Source organism: Poromitra crassiceps (genome assembly GCF_964638095.1).
Source record: "Poromitra crassiceps genome assembly, chromosome: 6".
NCBI classification, from domain to species: Eukaryota; Metazoa; Chordata; class Actinopteri; order Beryciformes; family Melamphaidae; genus Poromitra; species Poromitra crassiceps.
The window spans coordinates 55,296,056-55,315,258 of record NC_139627.1 but is presented as its reverse complement, the minus strand read 5'-3'; the positions used below and the strand labels follow the sequence as shown (position 1 = coordinate 55,315,258).

Genomic DNA, 19,203 nt, shown 5'->3' with positions numbered 1-19,203 from the left:
GTTTCACTTGAACTCATTAAACAGCCTTCACCTTGGCTTGGCCGCCGTGCTGCCAGAGGAAGCCAGACAGAAGGGCTGGTCTCTTTTTATGGCTCAGATCTCTCCAGATACTGACATGAGACGAGTCACAGAAAGACCTTCTCCAGATACTAACATGAGAAGAGTCACAGAAAGACCTTCTCCAGATACTGACATGAGAAGAGTCACAGAAAGACCTTCTCCAGATACTGACATGAGAAGAGACACAGAAAGACCTTCTCCAGATACTGACATGAGACGAGTCACAGAAAGACCTTCTCTAGATACTGACGTGAGAAGAGTCACAGAAATACCTTCTCCAGATACTGACATGAGAAGAGTCACAGAAAGACCTTCTCTAGATACTGACATGAGAAGAGTCACAGAAAGACCTTCTCCAGATACTGAAATGAGAAGAGACACAGAAAGACCTTATCCAGATACTGACATGAGACGAGTCACAGAAAGACCTTCTCCAGATACTGACATGAGAAGAGACACAGAAAGACCTTCTCCAGATACTAACATGAGAAGAGTCACAGAAAGACCTTCTCCAGATACTAACATGAGACGAGTCACAGAAAGACCTTCTCCAGATACTAACATGAGAAGAGACACAGAAAGACCTTCTCCAGATACTAACATGAGAAGAGACACAGAAAGACCTTCTCCAGATACTAACATGAGACGAGTCACAGAAAGACCTTCTCCAGATACTAACATGAGAAGAGTCACAGAAAGACCTTCTCCAGATACTAACATGAGAAGAGTCACAGAAAGACCTTCTCCAGATACTGACATGAGAAGAGTCACATACAGACCTTCTCCAGATACTAACATGAGAAGAGTCACAGAAAGACCTTCTCCAGATACTAACATGAGAAGAGACACAGAAAGACCTTCTCCAGATACTGACATGAGAAGAGACACAGAAAGACCTTCTCCAGATACTAACATGAGAAGAGACACAGAAAGACCTTCTCCAGATACTAACATGAGAAGAGACACAGAAAGACCTTCTCCAGATACTAACATGAGAAGAGTCACAGAAAGACCTTCTCCAGATACTAACATGAGAAGAGTCACATACAGACCTTCTCCAGATACTAACATGAGAAGAGTCACAGAAAGACCTTCTCCAGATACTAACATGAGAAGAGTCACATACAGACCTTCTCCAGATACTGACATGAGAAGAGTCACATACAGACCTTCTCCAGATACTGACATGAGAAGAGACACAGAAAGACCTTCTCCAGATACTAACATGAGAAGAGTCACAGAAAGACCTTCTCCAGATACTAACATGAGAAGAGACACAGAAAGACCTTCTCCAGATACTGACATGAGAAGAGACACAGAAAGACCTTCTCCAGATACTAACATGAGAAGAGACACAGAAAGACCTTCTCCAGATACTGACATGAGAAGAGACACAGAAAGACCTTCTCCAGATACTAACATGAGAAGAGACACAGAAAGACCTTCTCCAGATACTAACATGAGAAGAGACACAGAAAGACCTTCTCCAGATACTAACATGAGAAGAGTCACAGAAAGACCTTCTCCAGATACTGACATGAGAAGAGTCACAGAAAGACCTTCTCCAGATACTAACATGAGAAGAGTCACAGAAAGACCTTCTCCAGATACTAACATGAGAAGAGACACAGAAAGACCTTCTCCAGATACTGACATGAGAAGAGACACAGAAAGACCTTCTCCAGATACTAACATGAGAAGAGACACAGAAAGACCTTCTCCAGATACTAACATGAGAAGAGTCACAGAAAGACCTTCTCCAGATACTAACATGAGACGAGTCACAGAAAGACCTTCTCCAGATACTAACATGAGATGAGTCACAGAAAGACCTTCTCCAGATACTAACATGAGACGAGTCACAGAAAGACCTTCTCTAGATACTAACATGAGATGAGTCACAGAAAGACCTTCTCTAGATACTAACATGAGAAGAGTCACAGAAAGACCTTCTCCAGATACTAACATGAGACGAGTCACAGAAAGACCTTCTCCAGATACTGACATGAGAAGAGACACATACAGACCTTCTCCAGATACTGACATGAGAAGAGACACAGAAAGACCTTCTCCAGATACTGACATGAGAAGAGACACAGAAAGACCATCTCCAGATACTACTGACATGAGAAGAGACACAGAAAGACCTTCTCTAGATACTGACATGAGAAGAGACACAGAAAGACCATCTCTAGATACTGACATGAGAAGAGTCACAGAAAGACCTTCTCTAGATACTGACATGAGAAGAGACACAGAAAGACCTTATCCAGATACTACTGACATGAGAAGAGACACAGAAAGACCATCTCCAGATACTGACATGAGAAGAGACACAGAAAGACCTTCTCTAGATACTGACATGAGAAGAGACACAGAAAGACCTTCTCTAGATACTGACATAAGAAGAGACACAGAAAGACCATCTCTAGATACTGACATGAGAAGAGACACAGAAAGACCATCTCTAGATACTGACATGAGAAGAGACACAGAAAGACCTTCTCTAGATACTGACATGAGAAGAGTCACAGAAAGACCATCTCTAGATACTGACATGAGAAGAGACACAGAAAGACCATCTCTAGATACTGACATGAGAAGAGACACAGAAAGACCATCTCTAGATACTGACATGAGAAGAGTCACAGAAAGACCATCTCTAGATACTGACATGAGAAGAGACACAGAAAGACCTTATCCAGATACTACTGACATGAGAAGAGACACAGAAAGACCATCTCCAGATACTGACATGAGAAGAGACACAGAAAGACCTTCTCTAGATACTGACATGAGAAGAGACACAGAAAGACCTTCTCTAGATACTGACATGAGAAGAGACACAGAAAGACCTTCTCTAGATACTGACATGAGAAGAGACACAGAAAGACCATCTCTAGATACTGACATGAGAAGAGACACAGAAAGACCATCTCTAGATACTGACATGAGAAGAGTCACAGAAAGACCTTATCCAGATACTAACATGAGAAGAGTCACAGAAAGACCATCTCTAGATACTGACATGAGAAGAGTCACAGAAAGACCATCTCTAGATACTGACATGAGAAGAGTCACAGAAAGACCTTCTCTAGATACTGACATGAGACGAGTCACAGAAAGACCTTCTCCAGATACTGACATGAGAAGAGACACAGAAAGACCTTCTCCAGATACTGACATGAGAAGAGACACAGAAAGACCTTCTCCAGATACTGACATGAGAAGAGACACAGAAAGACCATCTCTAGATACTGACATGAGAAGAGTCACATACAGACCTTCTCCAGATACTGACATGAGAAGAGACACAGAAAGACCTTATCCAGATACTGACATGAGAAGAGTCACAGAAAGACCTTCTCTAGATACTGACATGAGAAGAGTCACATACAGACCTTCTCCAGATACTAACATGAGACGAGTCACAGAAAGACCATCTCTAGATACTGACATGAGAAGAGTCACAGAAAGACCATCTCCAGATACTGACATGAGAAGAGTCACAGAAAGACCATCTCCAGATACTGACATGAGAAGAGACACAGAAAGACCATCTCCAGCCCCTCTCTCTGTTTGATGTGTGCAGAGATACTAACATGAGAAGAGGCCCCTCTCTCTCACAGCAGTGAGAACATATTTCAGCAGTATTTCTCAGAAGGGATGGGCACCAAAACATCTGCAGCCCATCAGCCACCTCATACACCACTGCTGTTGCCTCTCCTTATTTCAAAACAAATACTTTCCTCTGCTCAGTTCGCTTCAGTTGATTTATTCAGATCATCTACTACCCATAAACAAACATGAAATGGAGCAGTTAGAAGGACACTTTATCAATTTCTACTAACTTTTTCACTCATATAATACAGCCCAATTAGTCTCGGTTTCCAGACGTTTGGTGAGCGGCGCCAACAGCGCCACCTAACCACCAAACGTCTGGGAATTTCATTGTCAAAATCTGTCTCTTTGAGCCCGGCGAGAACGGCCGGCAGCAGACACGCCTACATTTATTATTAGAATTTTATTTGGTAGCGGCAATGTTTCATAGTTCCAATATAGAGCAAGACACTGATGTGCTGCAAAGAGAGTTTATACCTGTTGTTTATTTTACAATAATGTTTCCTACCCGGAAGTGGTCCGCTTGCTACTGTGAAGTCATCAGCAGGCTCTGTAACGTTGGCCTCGGGAGTCGGGCTTATCGCTGGGGGAAAGACCTCTAGCCGCCGGGGCCGGATGAAACACGTCCTATTAACAGGTTATGTTTGTTTCTAAGTGATTAATATGTTTCTCCGCAAACATGGCGATGTTTTGCGAGACACCGGTTCTGCATGAGCGTCACTGCCCCCAGAAAGCAGGCCCGCCCACAACACTCATGATTGGTTCTCCGATGCAAGGCTTCCAACAGCACCACCTAACGTTATGAAAAGATTTAAATAATAATATTCTCAGTCTTAAGGTAGTGAAACGGATTAAGACTGAGAGCTGAGTCTACAGCCCAATTGGCATGGTAACAGCATTTTCTAATCTGAAATATTACAGCCAGGGGTGGCCAAACTTTTTTGGTTGTGGGCCACATGCACAAAAATATAAGGAGGCGCGGGCCAAAAAATATTAAGCGCAGCAGTTTTCAACCTGATTAGACGGGGGGGGGGGGGGGGGGGGTGATAGACCACAAAACACCAGTGCCATATTTTTTTTATTTTCAACCTAAATAAATATGACACATTTATAGTTTATTGATGTGGTCACCTATTACAACGGGATTTCTGTATCTTTTCAAATTAGGTTAAGACAGAGATAATTTCAGCAAAATTCAGAATGAAAGTATTTCAAAATCCAGAGCCAGGGAATTAATTTCCTTCTTTGCCCTTCCATCAAAACAAAGGGCGGCTTCTTTAAGTCATCTAAAAAAATAGCCTACTTTTGATTCAACACTTTTTTTGCTCGCTACATAATATTCCATTTGTGTTATTTCACAGTTGTGACGTCTTTACTGTTATTCTAAAATGTGGAAAATGGTAAAAATAAAGAAAAATGTGGTGTGTGTGCAAACTTTTGACTGGCAGTAAAATGAGATTCATATATCCACCTGTAGAATCGTGTCAACTGTCGTGTTTCTATATCTGACCAGCCAACACAAGAGAAAGACAGAAAGACAACATCTATATTTGACCAGCCAACACAAGAGAAAGACAGAAAGACAACATCTATATTTGACCAGCCAACACAAGAGAAAGACAGAAAGACAACATCTATATTTGACCAGCGAACACAAGAGAAAGACAGAAAGACAACATCTATATTTGACCAGCCAACACAAGAGAAAGACAGAAAGACAACATCTATATTTGACCAGCCAACACAAGAGAAAGACAGAAAGACAACATCTATATTTGACCAGCCAACACAAGAGAAAGACAGAAAGACAACATCTATATTTGACCAGCCAACACAAGAGAAAGACAGAAAGACAACATCTATATTTGACCAGCCAACACAAGAGAAAGACAGAAAGACAACATCTATATTTGACCAGCGAACACAAGAGAAAGACAGAAAGACAACATCTATATTTGACCAGCCAACACAAGAGAAAGACAGAAAGACAACATCTATATTTGACCAGCCAACACAAGAGAAAGACAGAAAGACAACATCTATATTTGACCAGCCAACACAAGAGAAAGACAAAAAGACATCTATATTTGACCAGCCAACACAAGAGAAAGACAGAAAGACAACATCTATATTTGACCAGCCAACACAAGAGAAAGACAGAAAGACAACATCTATATTTGACCAGCGAACACAAGAGAAAGACAGAAAGACAACATCTATATTTGACCAGCCAACACAAGAGAAAGACAGAAAGACAACATCTATATTTGACCAGCCAACACAAGAGAAAGACAAAAAGACATCTATATTTGACCAGCCAACACAAGAGAAAGACAGAAAGACAACATCTATATTTGACCAGCCAACACAAGAGAAAGACAGAAAGACAACATCTATATTTGACCAGCGAACACAAGAGAAAGACAGAAAGACAACATCTATATTTGACCAGCCAACACAAGAGAAAGACAGAAAGACAACATCTATATTTGACCAGCGAACACAAGAGAAAGACAGAAAGACAACATCTATATTTGACCAGCCAACACAAGAGAAAGACAGAAAGACAACATCTATATTTGACCAGCCAACACAAGAGAAAGACAGAAAGACAACATCTATATTTGACCAGCCAACACAAGAGAAAGACAGAAAGACAACATCTATATTTGACCAGCCAACACAAGAGAAAGACAGAAAGACAACATCTATATTTGACCAGCCAACACAAGAGAAAGACAGAAAGACAACATCTATATTTGACCAGCCAACACAAGAGAAAGACAGAAAGACAACATCTATATTTGACCAGCGAACACAAGAGAAAGACAGAAAGACAACATCTATATTTGACCAGCCAACACAAGAGAAAGACAAAAAGACAACATCTATATTTGACCAGCCAACACAAGAGAAAGACAAAAAGACAACATCTATATTTGACCAGCCAACACAAGAGAAAGACAAAAAGACAACATCTATATTTGACCAGCGAACACAAGAGAAAGACAGAAAGACAACATCTATATTTGACCAGCCAACACAAGAGAAAGACAGAAAGACAACATCTATATTTGACCAGCCAACACAAGAGAAAGACAGAAAGACAACATCTATATTTGACCAGCCAACACAAGAGAAAGACAGAAAGACAACATCTATATTTGACCAGCCAACACAAGAGAAAGACAGAAAGACAACATCTATATTTGACCAGCCAACACAAGAGAAAGACAGAAAGACAACATCTATATTTGACCAGCCAACACAAGAGAAAGACAGAAAGACAACATCTATATTTGACCAGCCAACACAAGAGAAAGACAGAAAGACAACATCTATATTTGACCAGCCAACACAAGAGAAAGACAGAAAGACAACATCTATATTTGACCAGCGAACACAAGAGAAAGACAGAAAGACAACATCTATATTTGACCAGCCAACACAAGAGAAAGACAGAAAGACAACATCTATATTTGACCAGCCAACACAAGAGAAAGACAGAAAGACAACATCTATATTTGACCAGCCAACACAAGAGAAAGACAAAAAGACATCTATATTTGACCAGCCAACACAAGAGAAAGACAGAAAGACAACATCTATATTTGACCAGCCAACACAAGAGAAAGACAGAAAGACAACATCTATATTTGACCAGCGAACACAAGAGAAAGACAGAAAGACAACATCTATATTTGACCAGCCAACACAAGAGAAAGACAGAAAGACAACATCTATATTTGACCAGCCAACACAAGAGAAAGACAAAAAGACATCTATATTTGACCAGCCAACACAAGAGAAAGACAGAAAGACAACATCTATATTTGACCAGCCAACACAAGAGAAAGACAGAAAGACAACATCTATATTTGACCAGCGAACACAAGAGAAAGACAGAAAGACAACATCTATATTTGACCAGCCAACACAAGAGAAAGACAGAAAGACAACATCTATATTTGACCAGCCAACACAAGAGAAAGACAGAAAGACAACATCTATATTTGACCAGCCAACACAAGAGAAAGACAAAAAGACAACATCTATATTTGACCAGCCAACACAAGAGAAAGACAAAAAGACAACATCTATATTTGACCAGCCAACACAAGAGAAAGACAGAAAGACAACATCTATATTTGACCAGCCAACACAAGAGAAAGACAGAAAGACAACATCTATATTTGACCAGCCAACACAAGAGAAAGACAGAAAGACAACATCTATATTTGACCAGCCAACACAAGAGAAAGACAGAAAGACAACATCTATATTTGACCAGCCAACACAAGAGAAAGACAGAAAGACAACATCTATATTTGACCAGCCAACACAAGAGAAAGACAGAAAGACAACATCTATATTTGACCAGCGAACACAAGAGAAAGACAGAAAGACAACATCTATATTTGACCAGCCAACACAAGAGAAAGACAAAAAGACAACATCTATATTTGACCAGCCAACACAAGAGAAAGACAAAAAGACAACATCTATATTTGACCAGCCAACACAAGAGAAAGACAGAAAGACAACATCTATATTTGACCAGCCAACACAAGAGAAAGACAGAAAGACAACATCTATATTTGACCAGCCAACACAAGAGAAAGACAGAAAGACAACATCTATATTTGACCAGCCAACACAAGAGAAAGACAGAAAGACAACATCTATATTTGACCAGCCAACACAAGAGAAAGACAGAAAGACATCTATATTTGACCAGCCAACACAAGAGAAAGACAAAAAGACAACATCTATATTTGACCAGCCAACACAAGAGAAAGACAAAAAGACAACATCTATATTTGACCAGCCAACACAAGAGAAAGACAAAAAGACAACATCTATATTTGACCAGCCAACACAAGAGAAAGACAAAAAGACAACATCTATATTTGACCAGCCAACACAAGAGAAAGACAGAAAGACAACATCTATATTTGACCAGCCAACACAAGAGAAAGACAGAAAGACAACATCTATATTTGACCAGCCAACACAAGAGAAAGACAGAAAGACAACATCTATATTTGACCAGCCAACACAAGAGAAAGACAGAAAGACAACATCTATATTTGACCAGCCAACACAAGAGAAAGACAGAAAGACAACATCTATATTTGACCAGCCAACACAAGAGAAAGACAGAAAGACATCTATATTTGACCAGCCAACACAAGAGAAAGACAAAAAGACAACATCTATATTTGACCAGCCAACACAAGAGAAAGACAGAAAGACAACATCTATATTTGACCAGCCAACACAAGAGAAAGACAGAAAGACAACATCTATATTTGACCAGCCAACACAAGAGAAAGACAGAAAGACAACATCTATATTTGACCAGCCAACACAAGAGAAAGACAGAAAGACAACATCTATATTTGACCAGCCAACACAAGAGAAAGACAGAAAGACAACATCTATATTTGACCAGCCAACACAAGAGAAAGACAGAAAGACATCTATATTTGACCAGCCAACACAAGAGAAAGACAGAAAGACAACATCTATATTTGACCAGCCAACACAAGAGAAAGACAGAAAGACAACAGATGATGAATTTCCATGCGTTGAAAAACAAAACAAACCATGAAGGCCAGATTATGGTGGTTACGGGGGCACGGTGGCGCAGTCGGTAGCGCTGTCGCCTCACAGCTAGAAGGTCCTGAGTTCGATTCTCGCCTGGGACGCTGTGGGCGCTGCAGTTGTGACCCCCCCATATCTTCAGTGCCTACTGCCCAGGTGGGCTATCTCGTCGAAAGGGCCTTTCTGTGTGGAGTTTGCATGTTCTCCCCGTGCTCCCCAGGGGGTTCCTCCGTACATAACCCCCCACTAAAAACATGCAGAAGATCGTCATCCGACCAGTGACGACAGCATCTGAAGTTGGTCCCCGGGCGCTGGAAAGAAAAAGCGACCACTGCTCCTGGCCTGCCCCCCGGAGGAAAGGACAAGCCAGGATGGGTCAAATGCAGAGGACAAATTTCACCGGCCACCGTCAGCATGAGTGTGTGTTTGTGGCTGCATGCATGTGTTGAAGTGTTTGTGTGACAATAAAGACGGGCTGCCGTCTGAAATCGTGTTTTTAGATTAGGAAGGCAAGCAGCCTGTGTTAATCTGTGTTAATCTCTACGTCTCCACAGCAATATGGCCAACAATGTGAGGCACCAGCCCAGGGAAAGAGCATGATTCATATCCAGGCCTGACAGACGGAGGAGGCCTCTGTGTTGCCAGGCTGGGATCTTCAGGCTGGCAACACTCTGACTTCTCATGTCTTCAAACCTGAGCTTGTTGCTTTAGTTTGGGGCTGAGAGCCACCACTATCTTCTGTGTGTGTGTGTGTGTGTGTGTGTGTGTGTGTGTGTGTGTGTGTGTGTGTGTGTGTGGGTGTGGGTGTGTGTGTGGGGGGGGGGGGGTGGGGGGTGTCACCAAGAGACTTCATCTGTCCTGCATCTTCCAGCCCTCTGCTCTCCAGCATTCCACCATACTCTCTCTCTCTCTCTCTCTCTCTCTCTCTCTCTCTCTCTCTCTCTCTCTCTCTCTCTCTCTCTCTCTCTCTCTCTCTACTGTATCTCTCTCTCTCTCTCTCTCTCTCTCTCTCTCTCTCTCTATCTACTGTATCTCTCTCTCTCTCTCTCTCTCTCTCTATATATCTACTGTATCTCTCTCTCTCTCTCTCTCTCTCTCTCTCTCTCTCTCTCTCTATATATATATATCTCGTAGAAATCTGCACATGATTTTAAGGGTGGAGACTCTGGAGAGGATGTGCCGTGGGCACACTTTTTCTTGGGTGTGACCAAACTGACAGTTTGACTGAACACACAGAGGAGCTGTGTAGTTAGCATGAGGAGCTGTGTAGTTAGCATGAGGAGCTGTGTAGTTAGCATGAGGAGCTGTGTAGTTAGCGTGAACATGACCGAACACACAGAGGAGCTGTGTAGTTAGCGTGAACATGACTGAACACACAGAGGAGCTGTGTAGTTAGCGTGAGGAGCTGTGTAGTTAGCATGAGGAGCTGTGTAGTTAGCGTGAACATGACTGAACACACAGAGGAGCTGTGTAGTTAGCATGAGGAGCTGTGTAGTTAGCGTGAACATGACTGAACACACAGAGGAGCTGTGTAGTTAGCATGAACATGACTGAACACACAGAGGAGCTGTGTAGTTAGCATGAGGAGCTGTGTAGTTAGCATGATGAGCTGTGTAGTTAGCATGAGGAGCTGTGTAGTTAGCGTGAACATGACTGAACACACAGAGGAGCTGTGTAGTTAGCATGAGGAGCTGTGTAGTTAGCGTGAACATGACTGAACACACAGAGGAGCTGTGTAGTTAGCATGAACATGACTGAACACACAGAGGAGCTGTGTAGTTAGCATGAGGAGCTGTGTAGTTAGCGTGAACATGACCGAACACACAGGAGAAACTCAACCTGCATCAACAGAGAATCCCAGCTCCGCCCACACTGTTTGATTGACAGGTGATGTGTGGGAGGTGGAGTGCAGAGACACACAACGGTGAGGCTGAGGGACAAAGATGTCTTTTTTTTGTCTGTTTTCACGACAAGTATGCATGCCAGGCCAGAAGGTGGCGGTGTGACTTTGCAACTCGACACCAGAGAATTAACACCACGTGCCTGCGTACAAATGTCTCCTTCTACATGGTGAAAGCATGCTCGAAAACAGATAGCTTTGTCTGGACGGACGATGAAGTGGGGTTGTTCCTCTTTGTCTGCTTGGAAAAAGGAGGCACCCCCCTCGCTCAGTTCCTGTATGCCTATGGGATCATGATTATGTTATTTGATGCCATAGACACGCAACAATTGAGCCAAGTTAGCTGTTTGACATACTTCAGACTAGGGCTGTCACTTTTCATTCGAAATTCGAATGCAACTTCGAATGTGGGGGAGGGGTTCGTGTTCGATATGTAAATTGACTGTTCGATTTCTTTTTTTTTTTTTTTATATATATATATATATATATATTTTTTTTTTATTAACCAAAATTAACCAACTGCTGCTTGCTGGTAATGTTAATCCCATGTCAGAAAAAGTCTCCAGATTTGTCGCATTAGTCTCTTCTGAGAAAGATTGTCTCCAGGGTCTGAAAAGTTGTCTCGAGTTGGATGCAGCCAAGTTTGTGAGGCAGTGTTGTGACTGTGAGCGTCCAAGCTAACACGTCGGGCTGATGCCCGGTGGCCTGCAGTGGGTTGCACCAGCTGTGCGTAAATTGAAACGTAAGCTAGTTTGAACGTAAAGTCTCACTAAGTCCGAGTTTACGCGCTACTAAAAATATTTGGGTTGCACCAAGTGAAATAGTTACAACGTAGGCATAAGTTAGAACTTAAAATTTACACCTACGTCTTACTAGGTGTAAAGTCCTCCGTAAAATAGCAGTTGGCACGGATTGCAACTTGGCACCGTGGCGCATCGTTGTTTTGCGTCCGCAACGCGCTCTCCGTGATAAATTACACCCTTTGATATTTATGACTCACGCTTTTGTTTCCCACAAGCTGCAGCACTGCATACAAATTAAAATAACCGCAACACTTTAGTGAAGCAGGATGGTGGTATAGCCTACAATACTGATGAAGAGCTCACAGATAAACGTTAACAGTAATATGAACCTAAACGAACGTTACTCAATAACGTTCTCATTTGATTAGTGTTGATGAAATATGAAAGCACTAATTTGCGGTGGGCAACATGTCCTGTTTTCACTCCACTTACTTAAACAACCGTAAATAAACACCGTTTCCACTGGGCTTTTCACTGATTGGCCACAGATACTGTACACGTCATTGTCTGCGACACTATTTTGGTTAGTATGGACTTTAGGGTCTACTAGTTAAGATGTACCTTACGTCTCCGTGGTGCAACCAAACAAAGACACAACTTTAGTGTCAAACTAACTAGTTTGAACATAGCAGTTAGTGTGGACTTTACACCCTAACTTAAGACAGAACTTACGTTCAGCTGGTGCAACAGGCTGCTGGACTGAAAAGAAAGATTTTTTTTTTTTTTTAATTAACCAAAAAACTTCGAATATATTTGAACGAATTTCGGGCAATTAAAGTTCGTTCGAATTTTATTTTGGGAAAAAGTGACAGCCCTACTTCAGACTACACTAAATAGCCTACCTACATCAAGAAGGTCTGTCTGCTGGCATTTCTTTGTTTCTGACTCTGGGAAAGTGGGAAAAACAGTTAATAAAAAACAAATTCTGAGCAGGTGATTATGAGTTGTGAAGCCTTTAACTGACAAACGGTACCCCACTGAATGAGAGAGATTAAAAAGATGAGTTGTTTTTTCCAGTGTACAGTACGCAGCTTTTTCACAGCAGCTTATGACATGTGTCAATGTGCTGAAAGTGGCTGACTGTCCGGGTCGTTTTTTTCCTCCCTGGAGAGGAAATGTAGAATGAAGAGTTAACCAGCCACTTCCTTCTCATTGGAAAAGCATGATGCTATTATTTTGTGTGTGTGTGTGTGTGTGTGTGTGTGTGTGTGTGTGTGTGTGTGCGCGCACACACAAAAAATACATAAATGGGTCATTGAAAGTGCTTGAATGTAAATTATATATTTTGTGCAATAATAGAAATTTAAGTTCTTTGGCTATTTCTTTTACGACAACAATTTACAGCATGGCCATTAGGGGCTGAGGCATCTATAAGAGAGTGTCCGCATGTCTGTCCAGTGTCCATATGTCCGTCCGTCTGTATGTCCCCACAAAAGAATGAAAGTAAGAATCAGAATCACTTTTGTTGCCACAATATGCAAGACGACATATCAATATTCAGAGATAAAAAGAAAATATCTAAAAGACAAAATTGCAAGTGCAGTCCAATATCTATATCTATCTATCTATCTATCTATCTATCTATCTATCTATCTATCTATCTATCTATCTATCTATCTATCTATCTAAAAGGGTCAATGTGGACTGTTTGTTCTCTGTTTCAATTGTTGTCCCACTGATGATGTCATTGTGACATCACTGATGATGTCATCAGTGATGTCATCAGATGCGAAGTTGTGACATCATCAGTGGTGTCATTCACAGCGGCACAGCGGTCGAGCTGCAGGGCGGGCTCGGCCGTGGCATTGTGACATGATCAGTGATGTCTTGAGAGCAATTGTGATGTCATCAGTGATGTCCACATCATAAAGAATGTTTTTTTAATCGAGTTTAGTGCTTATAAATTAGGCTATTTATTAACATCAAACTGAGTGAAATATATATATATATATATATAAAAAAAAAACAGGTAACACTGCAATAAGGGTACGTTATTTAACCCATAGTTAATTAATGTAATGTGTCGAGTAATCATTTCATTAATGGTATTCATCTTAACTAATGTATTGTGGTTGGGTTGAGGCATGAAGTCACTGAAGTTACGCCACGCTAGTTAAGCTAGCTTACGGTCAAGGCTGTTAATTAAGGGTTAGTTACTGCATTGCCTATTAAATTAACTAACCGTTCAGCAGAAACATTTACTAACCATTAATTACTGTACCCTTATTGTAAAGTGATACCTTAAAACATAATAATAAAGAATAGAATAAAATAATTTCAAGCCAGACTACCTGCAGATGTGGTCAGGCAGATCTGATCACGGTGCGTTTACACCTTGCATTAACATGCGTTTTTCTTGATCCAGATAACATCCAGATAACCTATCCAGATACAGCTCACACTTAAAAACCAGGTGTAGAGTAAACAGGGTGTCTGTTGACTCTGTCTCTGTCCAGCAGCAGCTGATACTTTCACACTGTGAGAACTGCAAACTACTCATACACTCATTTACTGCTCATAGTCTTAGAGTGGACCCCCTCTCCTACAGTGAGATTTGGGGGTTGAATTAGTATATCAGTCAGAAAGACTTGGCCAACTTTGACAAGCACAACGTCATCATTACAATATGTTATGGCATGGTAAAACAAATATTATTAATTATTATTAACCCTCGTTGTGCACCATAGAAATTTGTACACTTGCTCTGAGGACATAAAATGTCTTTTAACGTGAAGAAGAGAGAGTGCCAGATTCAAAGGTATTTTTTTTTTGTTTCTTCATTATTAAAGCAGCATTGGAAACTTTTTTGAACTGACATCAGAAAGATATTTATGCTCACAGATCGATGCAGGCAGCAGCTCTGGACAACTACTACTTTGGTGTTCAGCGTTGGTGCCGATGTTTCACCGTCTATTATTTTATATATGTTCTGGGATGTGTTGCACAGTGTGTTCCATGTCTCGTTTATATATTTTATTTATATTTTAAGTCATTTCTTAGCCATTCAATTTGAATCCATTGAATTCATCCCCACTGACATCTAACTCAACCAATCAGATCGTTTCTGGCCCTGAGAGACGTCGTCAGTATGATGTTACACCAGCCTGTGTGGTCCCGCAGGTCTCCTGGTGGGGGCGCTGGACACGGTGCTGGACTCCAACGCCCGGGTCACGCCCTTCCGCATCCTGCTGCAGCTCCCCGGCTCCCAGATCAGCTGGGTGATCGCCAGCGGTGAGGCCAGCCCACAAGGCTTCTTCCCCCAACCTCTTCTTCTTCAACTTCTCTGTCTCATCCACTTTTCATTTGCTTTCATTACAGGGTATCCAAGGGAGAGCGGGGGTATGTGGGGGAGGAGAGAGCAGGGAAAGGGAGGAGGTGGGGAGGGAATGGGAAATGTGGGGGAGGAGAGAGCAGGGAAGGGGAGGGGGATGGGGAGGGAATGGGAAATGTGGGGGAGGAGAGAGCAGCGAAGGGGAGGAGCAGGGGAAGGGGGAAAGAGGAGGAGGGGGAGCAAGGGAAGGAGAGCGGGGGGGGGTGTGTGGGGGAGGAGAGAGCAGGGCAAGGGAGGAGGTGGGGAGGGAGAGGGGGGGATTCCTGCATACAGTAAGTATTCTCTTTATTTGCATTCTGCCTATTACCGTATTTCCTCTAATAGTGGCTGATAGTCAATTACAAGCTGGGGGTGTGGTCGACACGGACATATATAAAGGCCGCCCCCAACTACTGGCGGGGGAGATGGGGAGAGGCGGGGCAAAGGAAAAAACAACAATTGATACCGGTAAAGTAAAAAACTGGTGCCTGTTATATAATGTAACTGTCGTTTGTAGTATACCGTACATAATGCAGTAACACAACTTTGACAGTAAGGCTAGAAGAGCCGCACTATTCAATTATTTATCCCCATTCCACTTATCACAGAGTTAGCTCCTGGCTTTATCACAGGGCTAACAGGAAGTTAGCTCCTGGCTTTATCACAGAGCTAACAGGAAGTTAGCTCCTGGCTTTATCACAGGGCTAACTGGAAGTTAGCTCCTGGCTTTATCACAGGGCTAACTGGAAGTTAGCTCCTGGCTTTATCACAGGGCTAACAGGAAGTTAGCTCCTGGCTTTATCACAGGGCTAACAGGAAGTTAGCTCCTGGCTTTATCACAGGGCTAACAGGAAGTTAGCTCCTGGCTTTATCACAGGGCTAACAGGAAGTTAGCTCCTGGCTTTATCACAGGGCTAACCGGAAGTTAGCTCCTGGCTTTATTGGCATGACGGGGTTACATTGTTGCCAACATGTTTACTGTTACATTTTGAATGTATTGCATCATTGTGAACCTCTTGTGTCTTTGTCCCTCAGGGGCCACCATAGAGGAGGTGAAGAAGCACTGGGATTGGCTGGTCCACAACCTGCTCCACTCTCTGTCTGTGTTTGAGAACAAGGAGGACGCGGCCAGCTTTGTCAAAGGCAAAGTCAAGGTACGAGTGCGGGCTTCCTGTTTGAGCTAGGAAGTTAAAATGGCTCTCCAAATGATCTCTAAAGGTTACTGAGTGACTGGGATATGATACTTGACAAAGCCTTTCCTAAGGGTTTTAGAGGTGGTTAAATGGACAGTTCACCCTAAAATCCAAAATACATATTTTTCGTCTCACCTGTAGTGCTATTTATCCATCTATATCGTTTTGGGATAGTTGCCTGAGTTTTGGAGATAATGTCTGCCTTCTCTTGAATACAATGGAACTGGATGGTACTCAGCTTGTGGTGCTCGAAGCACCAAAAAAAATACATTTGAAAAACTCAACAGCAATGTCTCTTTACAGAAATCATGACCCGGTTACTTAAAGTGTAACTAAACCCAAAACACTTTTTTTCAGCTTTTAACCAATATATATGACTTTGGGGGTGATGTGTGAAGAATGCTGGTCAAAATTTCCACATTTGAAGGCAAACTGTTGCCATTCTGCCATTTGTATAATTTTTCAGCAGCATACCTGGCATAAGCGCCCTCTATGGGTGGAACACTGCTTTTGTTTTGCCCTCAAATGAATGGGATATTTGACACGTCGTGACGTCACGATGAACCAAAGACTATGGGATTTCAAGATAGTTACTCCCCTACTCCCCCTGTACCCTTTCGGCTCCTCACAACTCCAAGCCTATTCTCATGATGTCACTTGACCTGTTAATTGATTACAATCGCCTGTTATTTTCCTACCAACTCCTATGTAACACAATACTATCAATAAACGCCACTATAATCATAAAAGGAAGGACTGTTGATTTACAGCAACATTGTGTTGCTGTAAATCATTCCCAACCTTTTTCATACTAAGGAGCCCTATGATGAGATTTGGTCTCTCAGATGCAAATCAAAATTTATATATATATTTTTTATGTAGCCTAGATATGATTTTGTCCAGAATTCCATATATTGTCGCTGTCGTTCCAGGACCTCGAATCTCCAAAACAGCAGGAAGTTAAAAAAACCTGTTTGCTCTTAAAATACTGAACCAAACGTCGTCAAAGTTGGCACATGTCTTAATTATAGTTAGTTTCCCGCTGAATGTGTCATTACTTTATTAATATCTTACCTGGATAAGCTCAAATGATGTTGTTTATATTATCAGTCCAAGTTGGAAGCACTCTCTCCCGGCCAGTCAGGCGGGAGAGAGTCGTATGCTCATCCACGAGCGCCAAGCTCCGAGCCATGGGGGCGCGTGCAGCAGCAGCAGCAGTGCTCTGAGCCTCTCATGGCCGAGGCGGGGGCTTGGGGCTGGGCATGGGGTGAGAACAGTCTGACATAACGTAGCGTTAACGTTACTTTATTCTCGTCAGAAAACACTCCGATTTGCATGTTAAAACAAGTTTGCAGCCTAGGAATAACTGGAAAACATTTGATTGATCTATTTACGTCAGACGATGCCAGAATCACACAAAACCAGCAGCGCACAAAGCACACAAAGTCAGCAGCGTGCCTGGTGACTTTTCCGGGGAAGTCCTCATGAGGTGGGCGGAGCATGGAGGTCTGACTGTCACATACACTGCCCTGCGCTGCAGTAACTTTTAACAAGAATCACGAAAAGCCCCTAAACGAAAATTAAAAACGGATTTCATGGCGCGGTATATCGCAAGTTGGACGAGGGAATAACGTGGAGAAATCTCGCATTGTCATTACATGAGCTTGAGAGCGGGGCATTTGTCCTCATTATTGTGCTGTGCTCTCGCGTCACTAGTCTTCTCCTAATGTAGTTAGACAACCGCCACACACATACATGGGAGAAAAATAATTTAATTTCTAGTTCGCCACTGAATGGCCAAATTGATATAACTTTCAACCATTTTGAGCAACGCTGTTTCCATACAGGCCACCAGCGTTGGCTAGTTGTTGATATTTATAAAGATATTGCAGCTCTCATATAAATTATTTTCGAGGCGGTGGGCAAGCTATAAGGGCGTCGATTTCCGGAAAAAAATCCTGAGCTGAGCACAGCCAAAGAGTATAGTATAGACAAGAGTATATGTCATTTCTTGTTTTTTTCCATAGGTTTTTTCAAATCACCGTTTTGATACATATCTGGGGGGTAAGTCCCCCTTTAAGATAATGCACAGACTTTGTTATGAGCAGTTTCATGGAGGAACTGTTTTCTTTCTCTCCCTTTCTCCTCTCTCCCTCCTCTCTCCCTCTCTCCTCTCTCCCTCTCTCCTCTCTCCCTTTCTCCTCTCTCCCTCTCTCCTCTCTCCCTCTCTCCTCTCTCCCTCTCTCCTCTCTCCCTCTCTCCTCTCTCCTCTCTCCCTCTCTCCTCTCTCCCTCTCTCCTCTCTCCCTCTCTCCTCTCTCCCTCTCTCCTGCTCCAATCTCTCCTCTCCTCCTCTGCAGGGTCTGATAGCGGAGGAGTCTCGCAGCCGGCAGGCTGCACAGGAGGAGGATCCGGGGAAGTTCCGGGAGGTGCTGCTGAAGTTCGAGCTGCACTTCGGGCTGCCTGCGGCAGAGAAGCTGGTGACTCACTACTCCTGCTGCGTGTGGAAGGGCCGCATGCCGAGGCACGGCTTCCTCTACCTCAGCATCAACCACATGGCCTTCTACTCCTTCCTGCTGGGCAAGGAAGGTCCGTACAGCAAGCGGCTTCCAACTTTCCAGCCGCTCAATGCAATATTCAGCACTACTAGAAGCCAGCAATCCACTCTAATATATCTAACCAGACAGGCGAGTTATATTGTTGTGAGCAG

At 42.6% G+C, this 19,203-nt stretch overlaps 1 protein-coding gene across 1 annotated transcript in view; it reads left to right on the top strand.

The window, feature by feature from the left end:
* Positions 1 to 19,203, top strand: part of tbc1d8 (TBC1 domain family member 8) — a 96,368-nt gene that overhangs the window by 9,781 nt on the left and 67,384 nt on the right. The window contains exons 2-4 of the mRNA XM_083638952.1: positions 15,112 to 15,222; positions 16,337 to 16,455; positions 18,854 to 19,082. Of these exons, the coding sequence (XP_083495078.1) occupies positions 15,112 to 15,222; positions 16,337 to 16,455; positions 18,854 to 19,082 (459 nt within the window). The remainder of the gene's footprint in view (positions 1 to 15,111; positions 15,223 to 16,336; positions 16,456 to 18,853; positions 19,083 to 19,203) is intronic.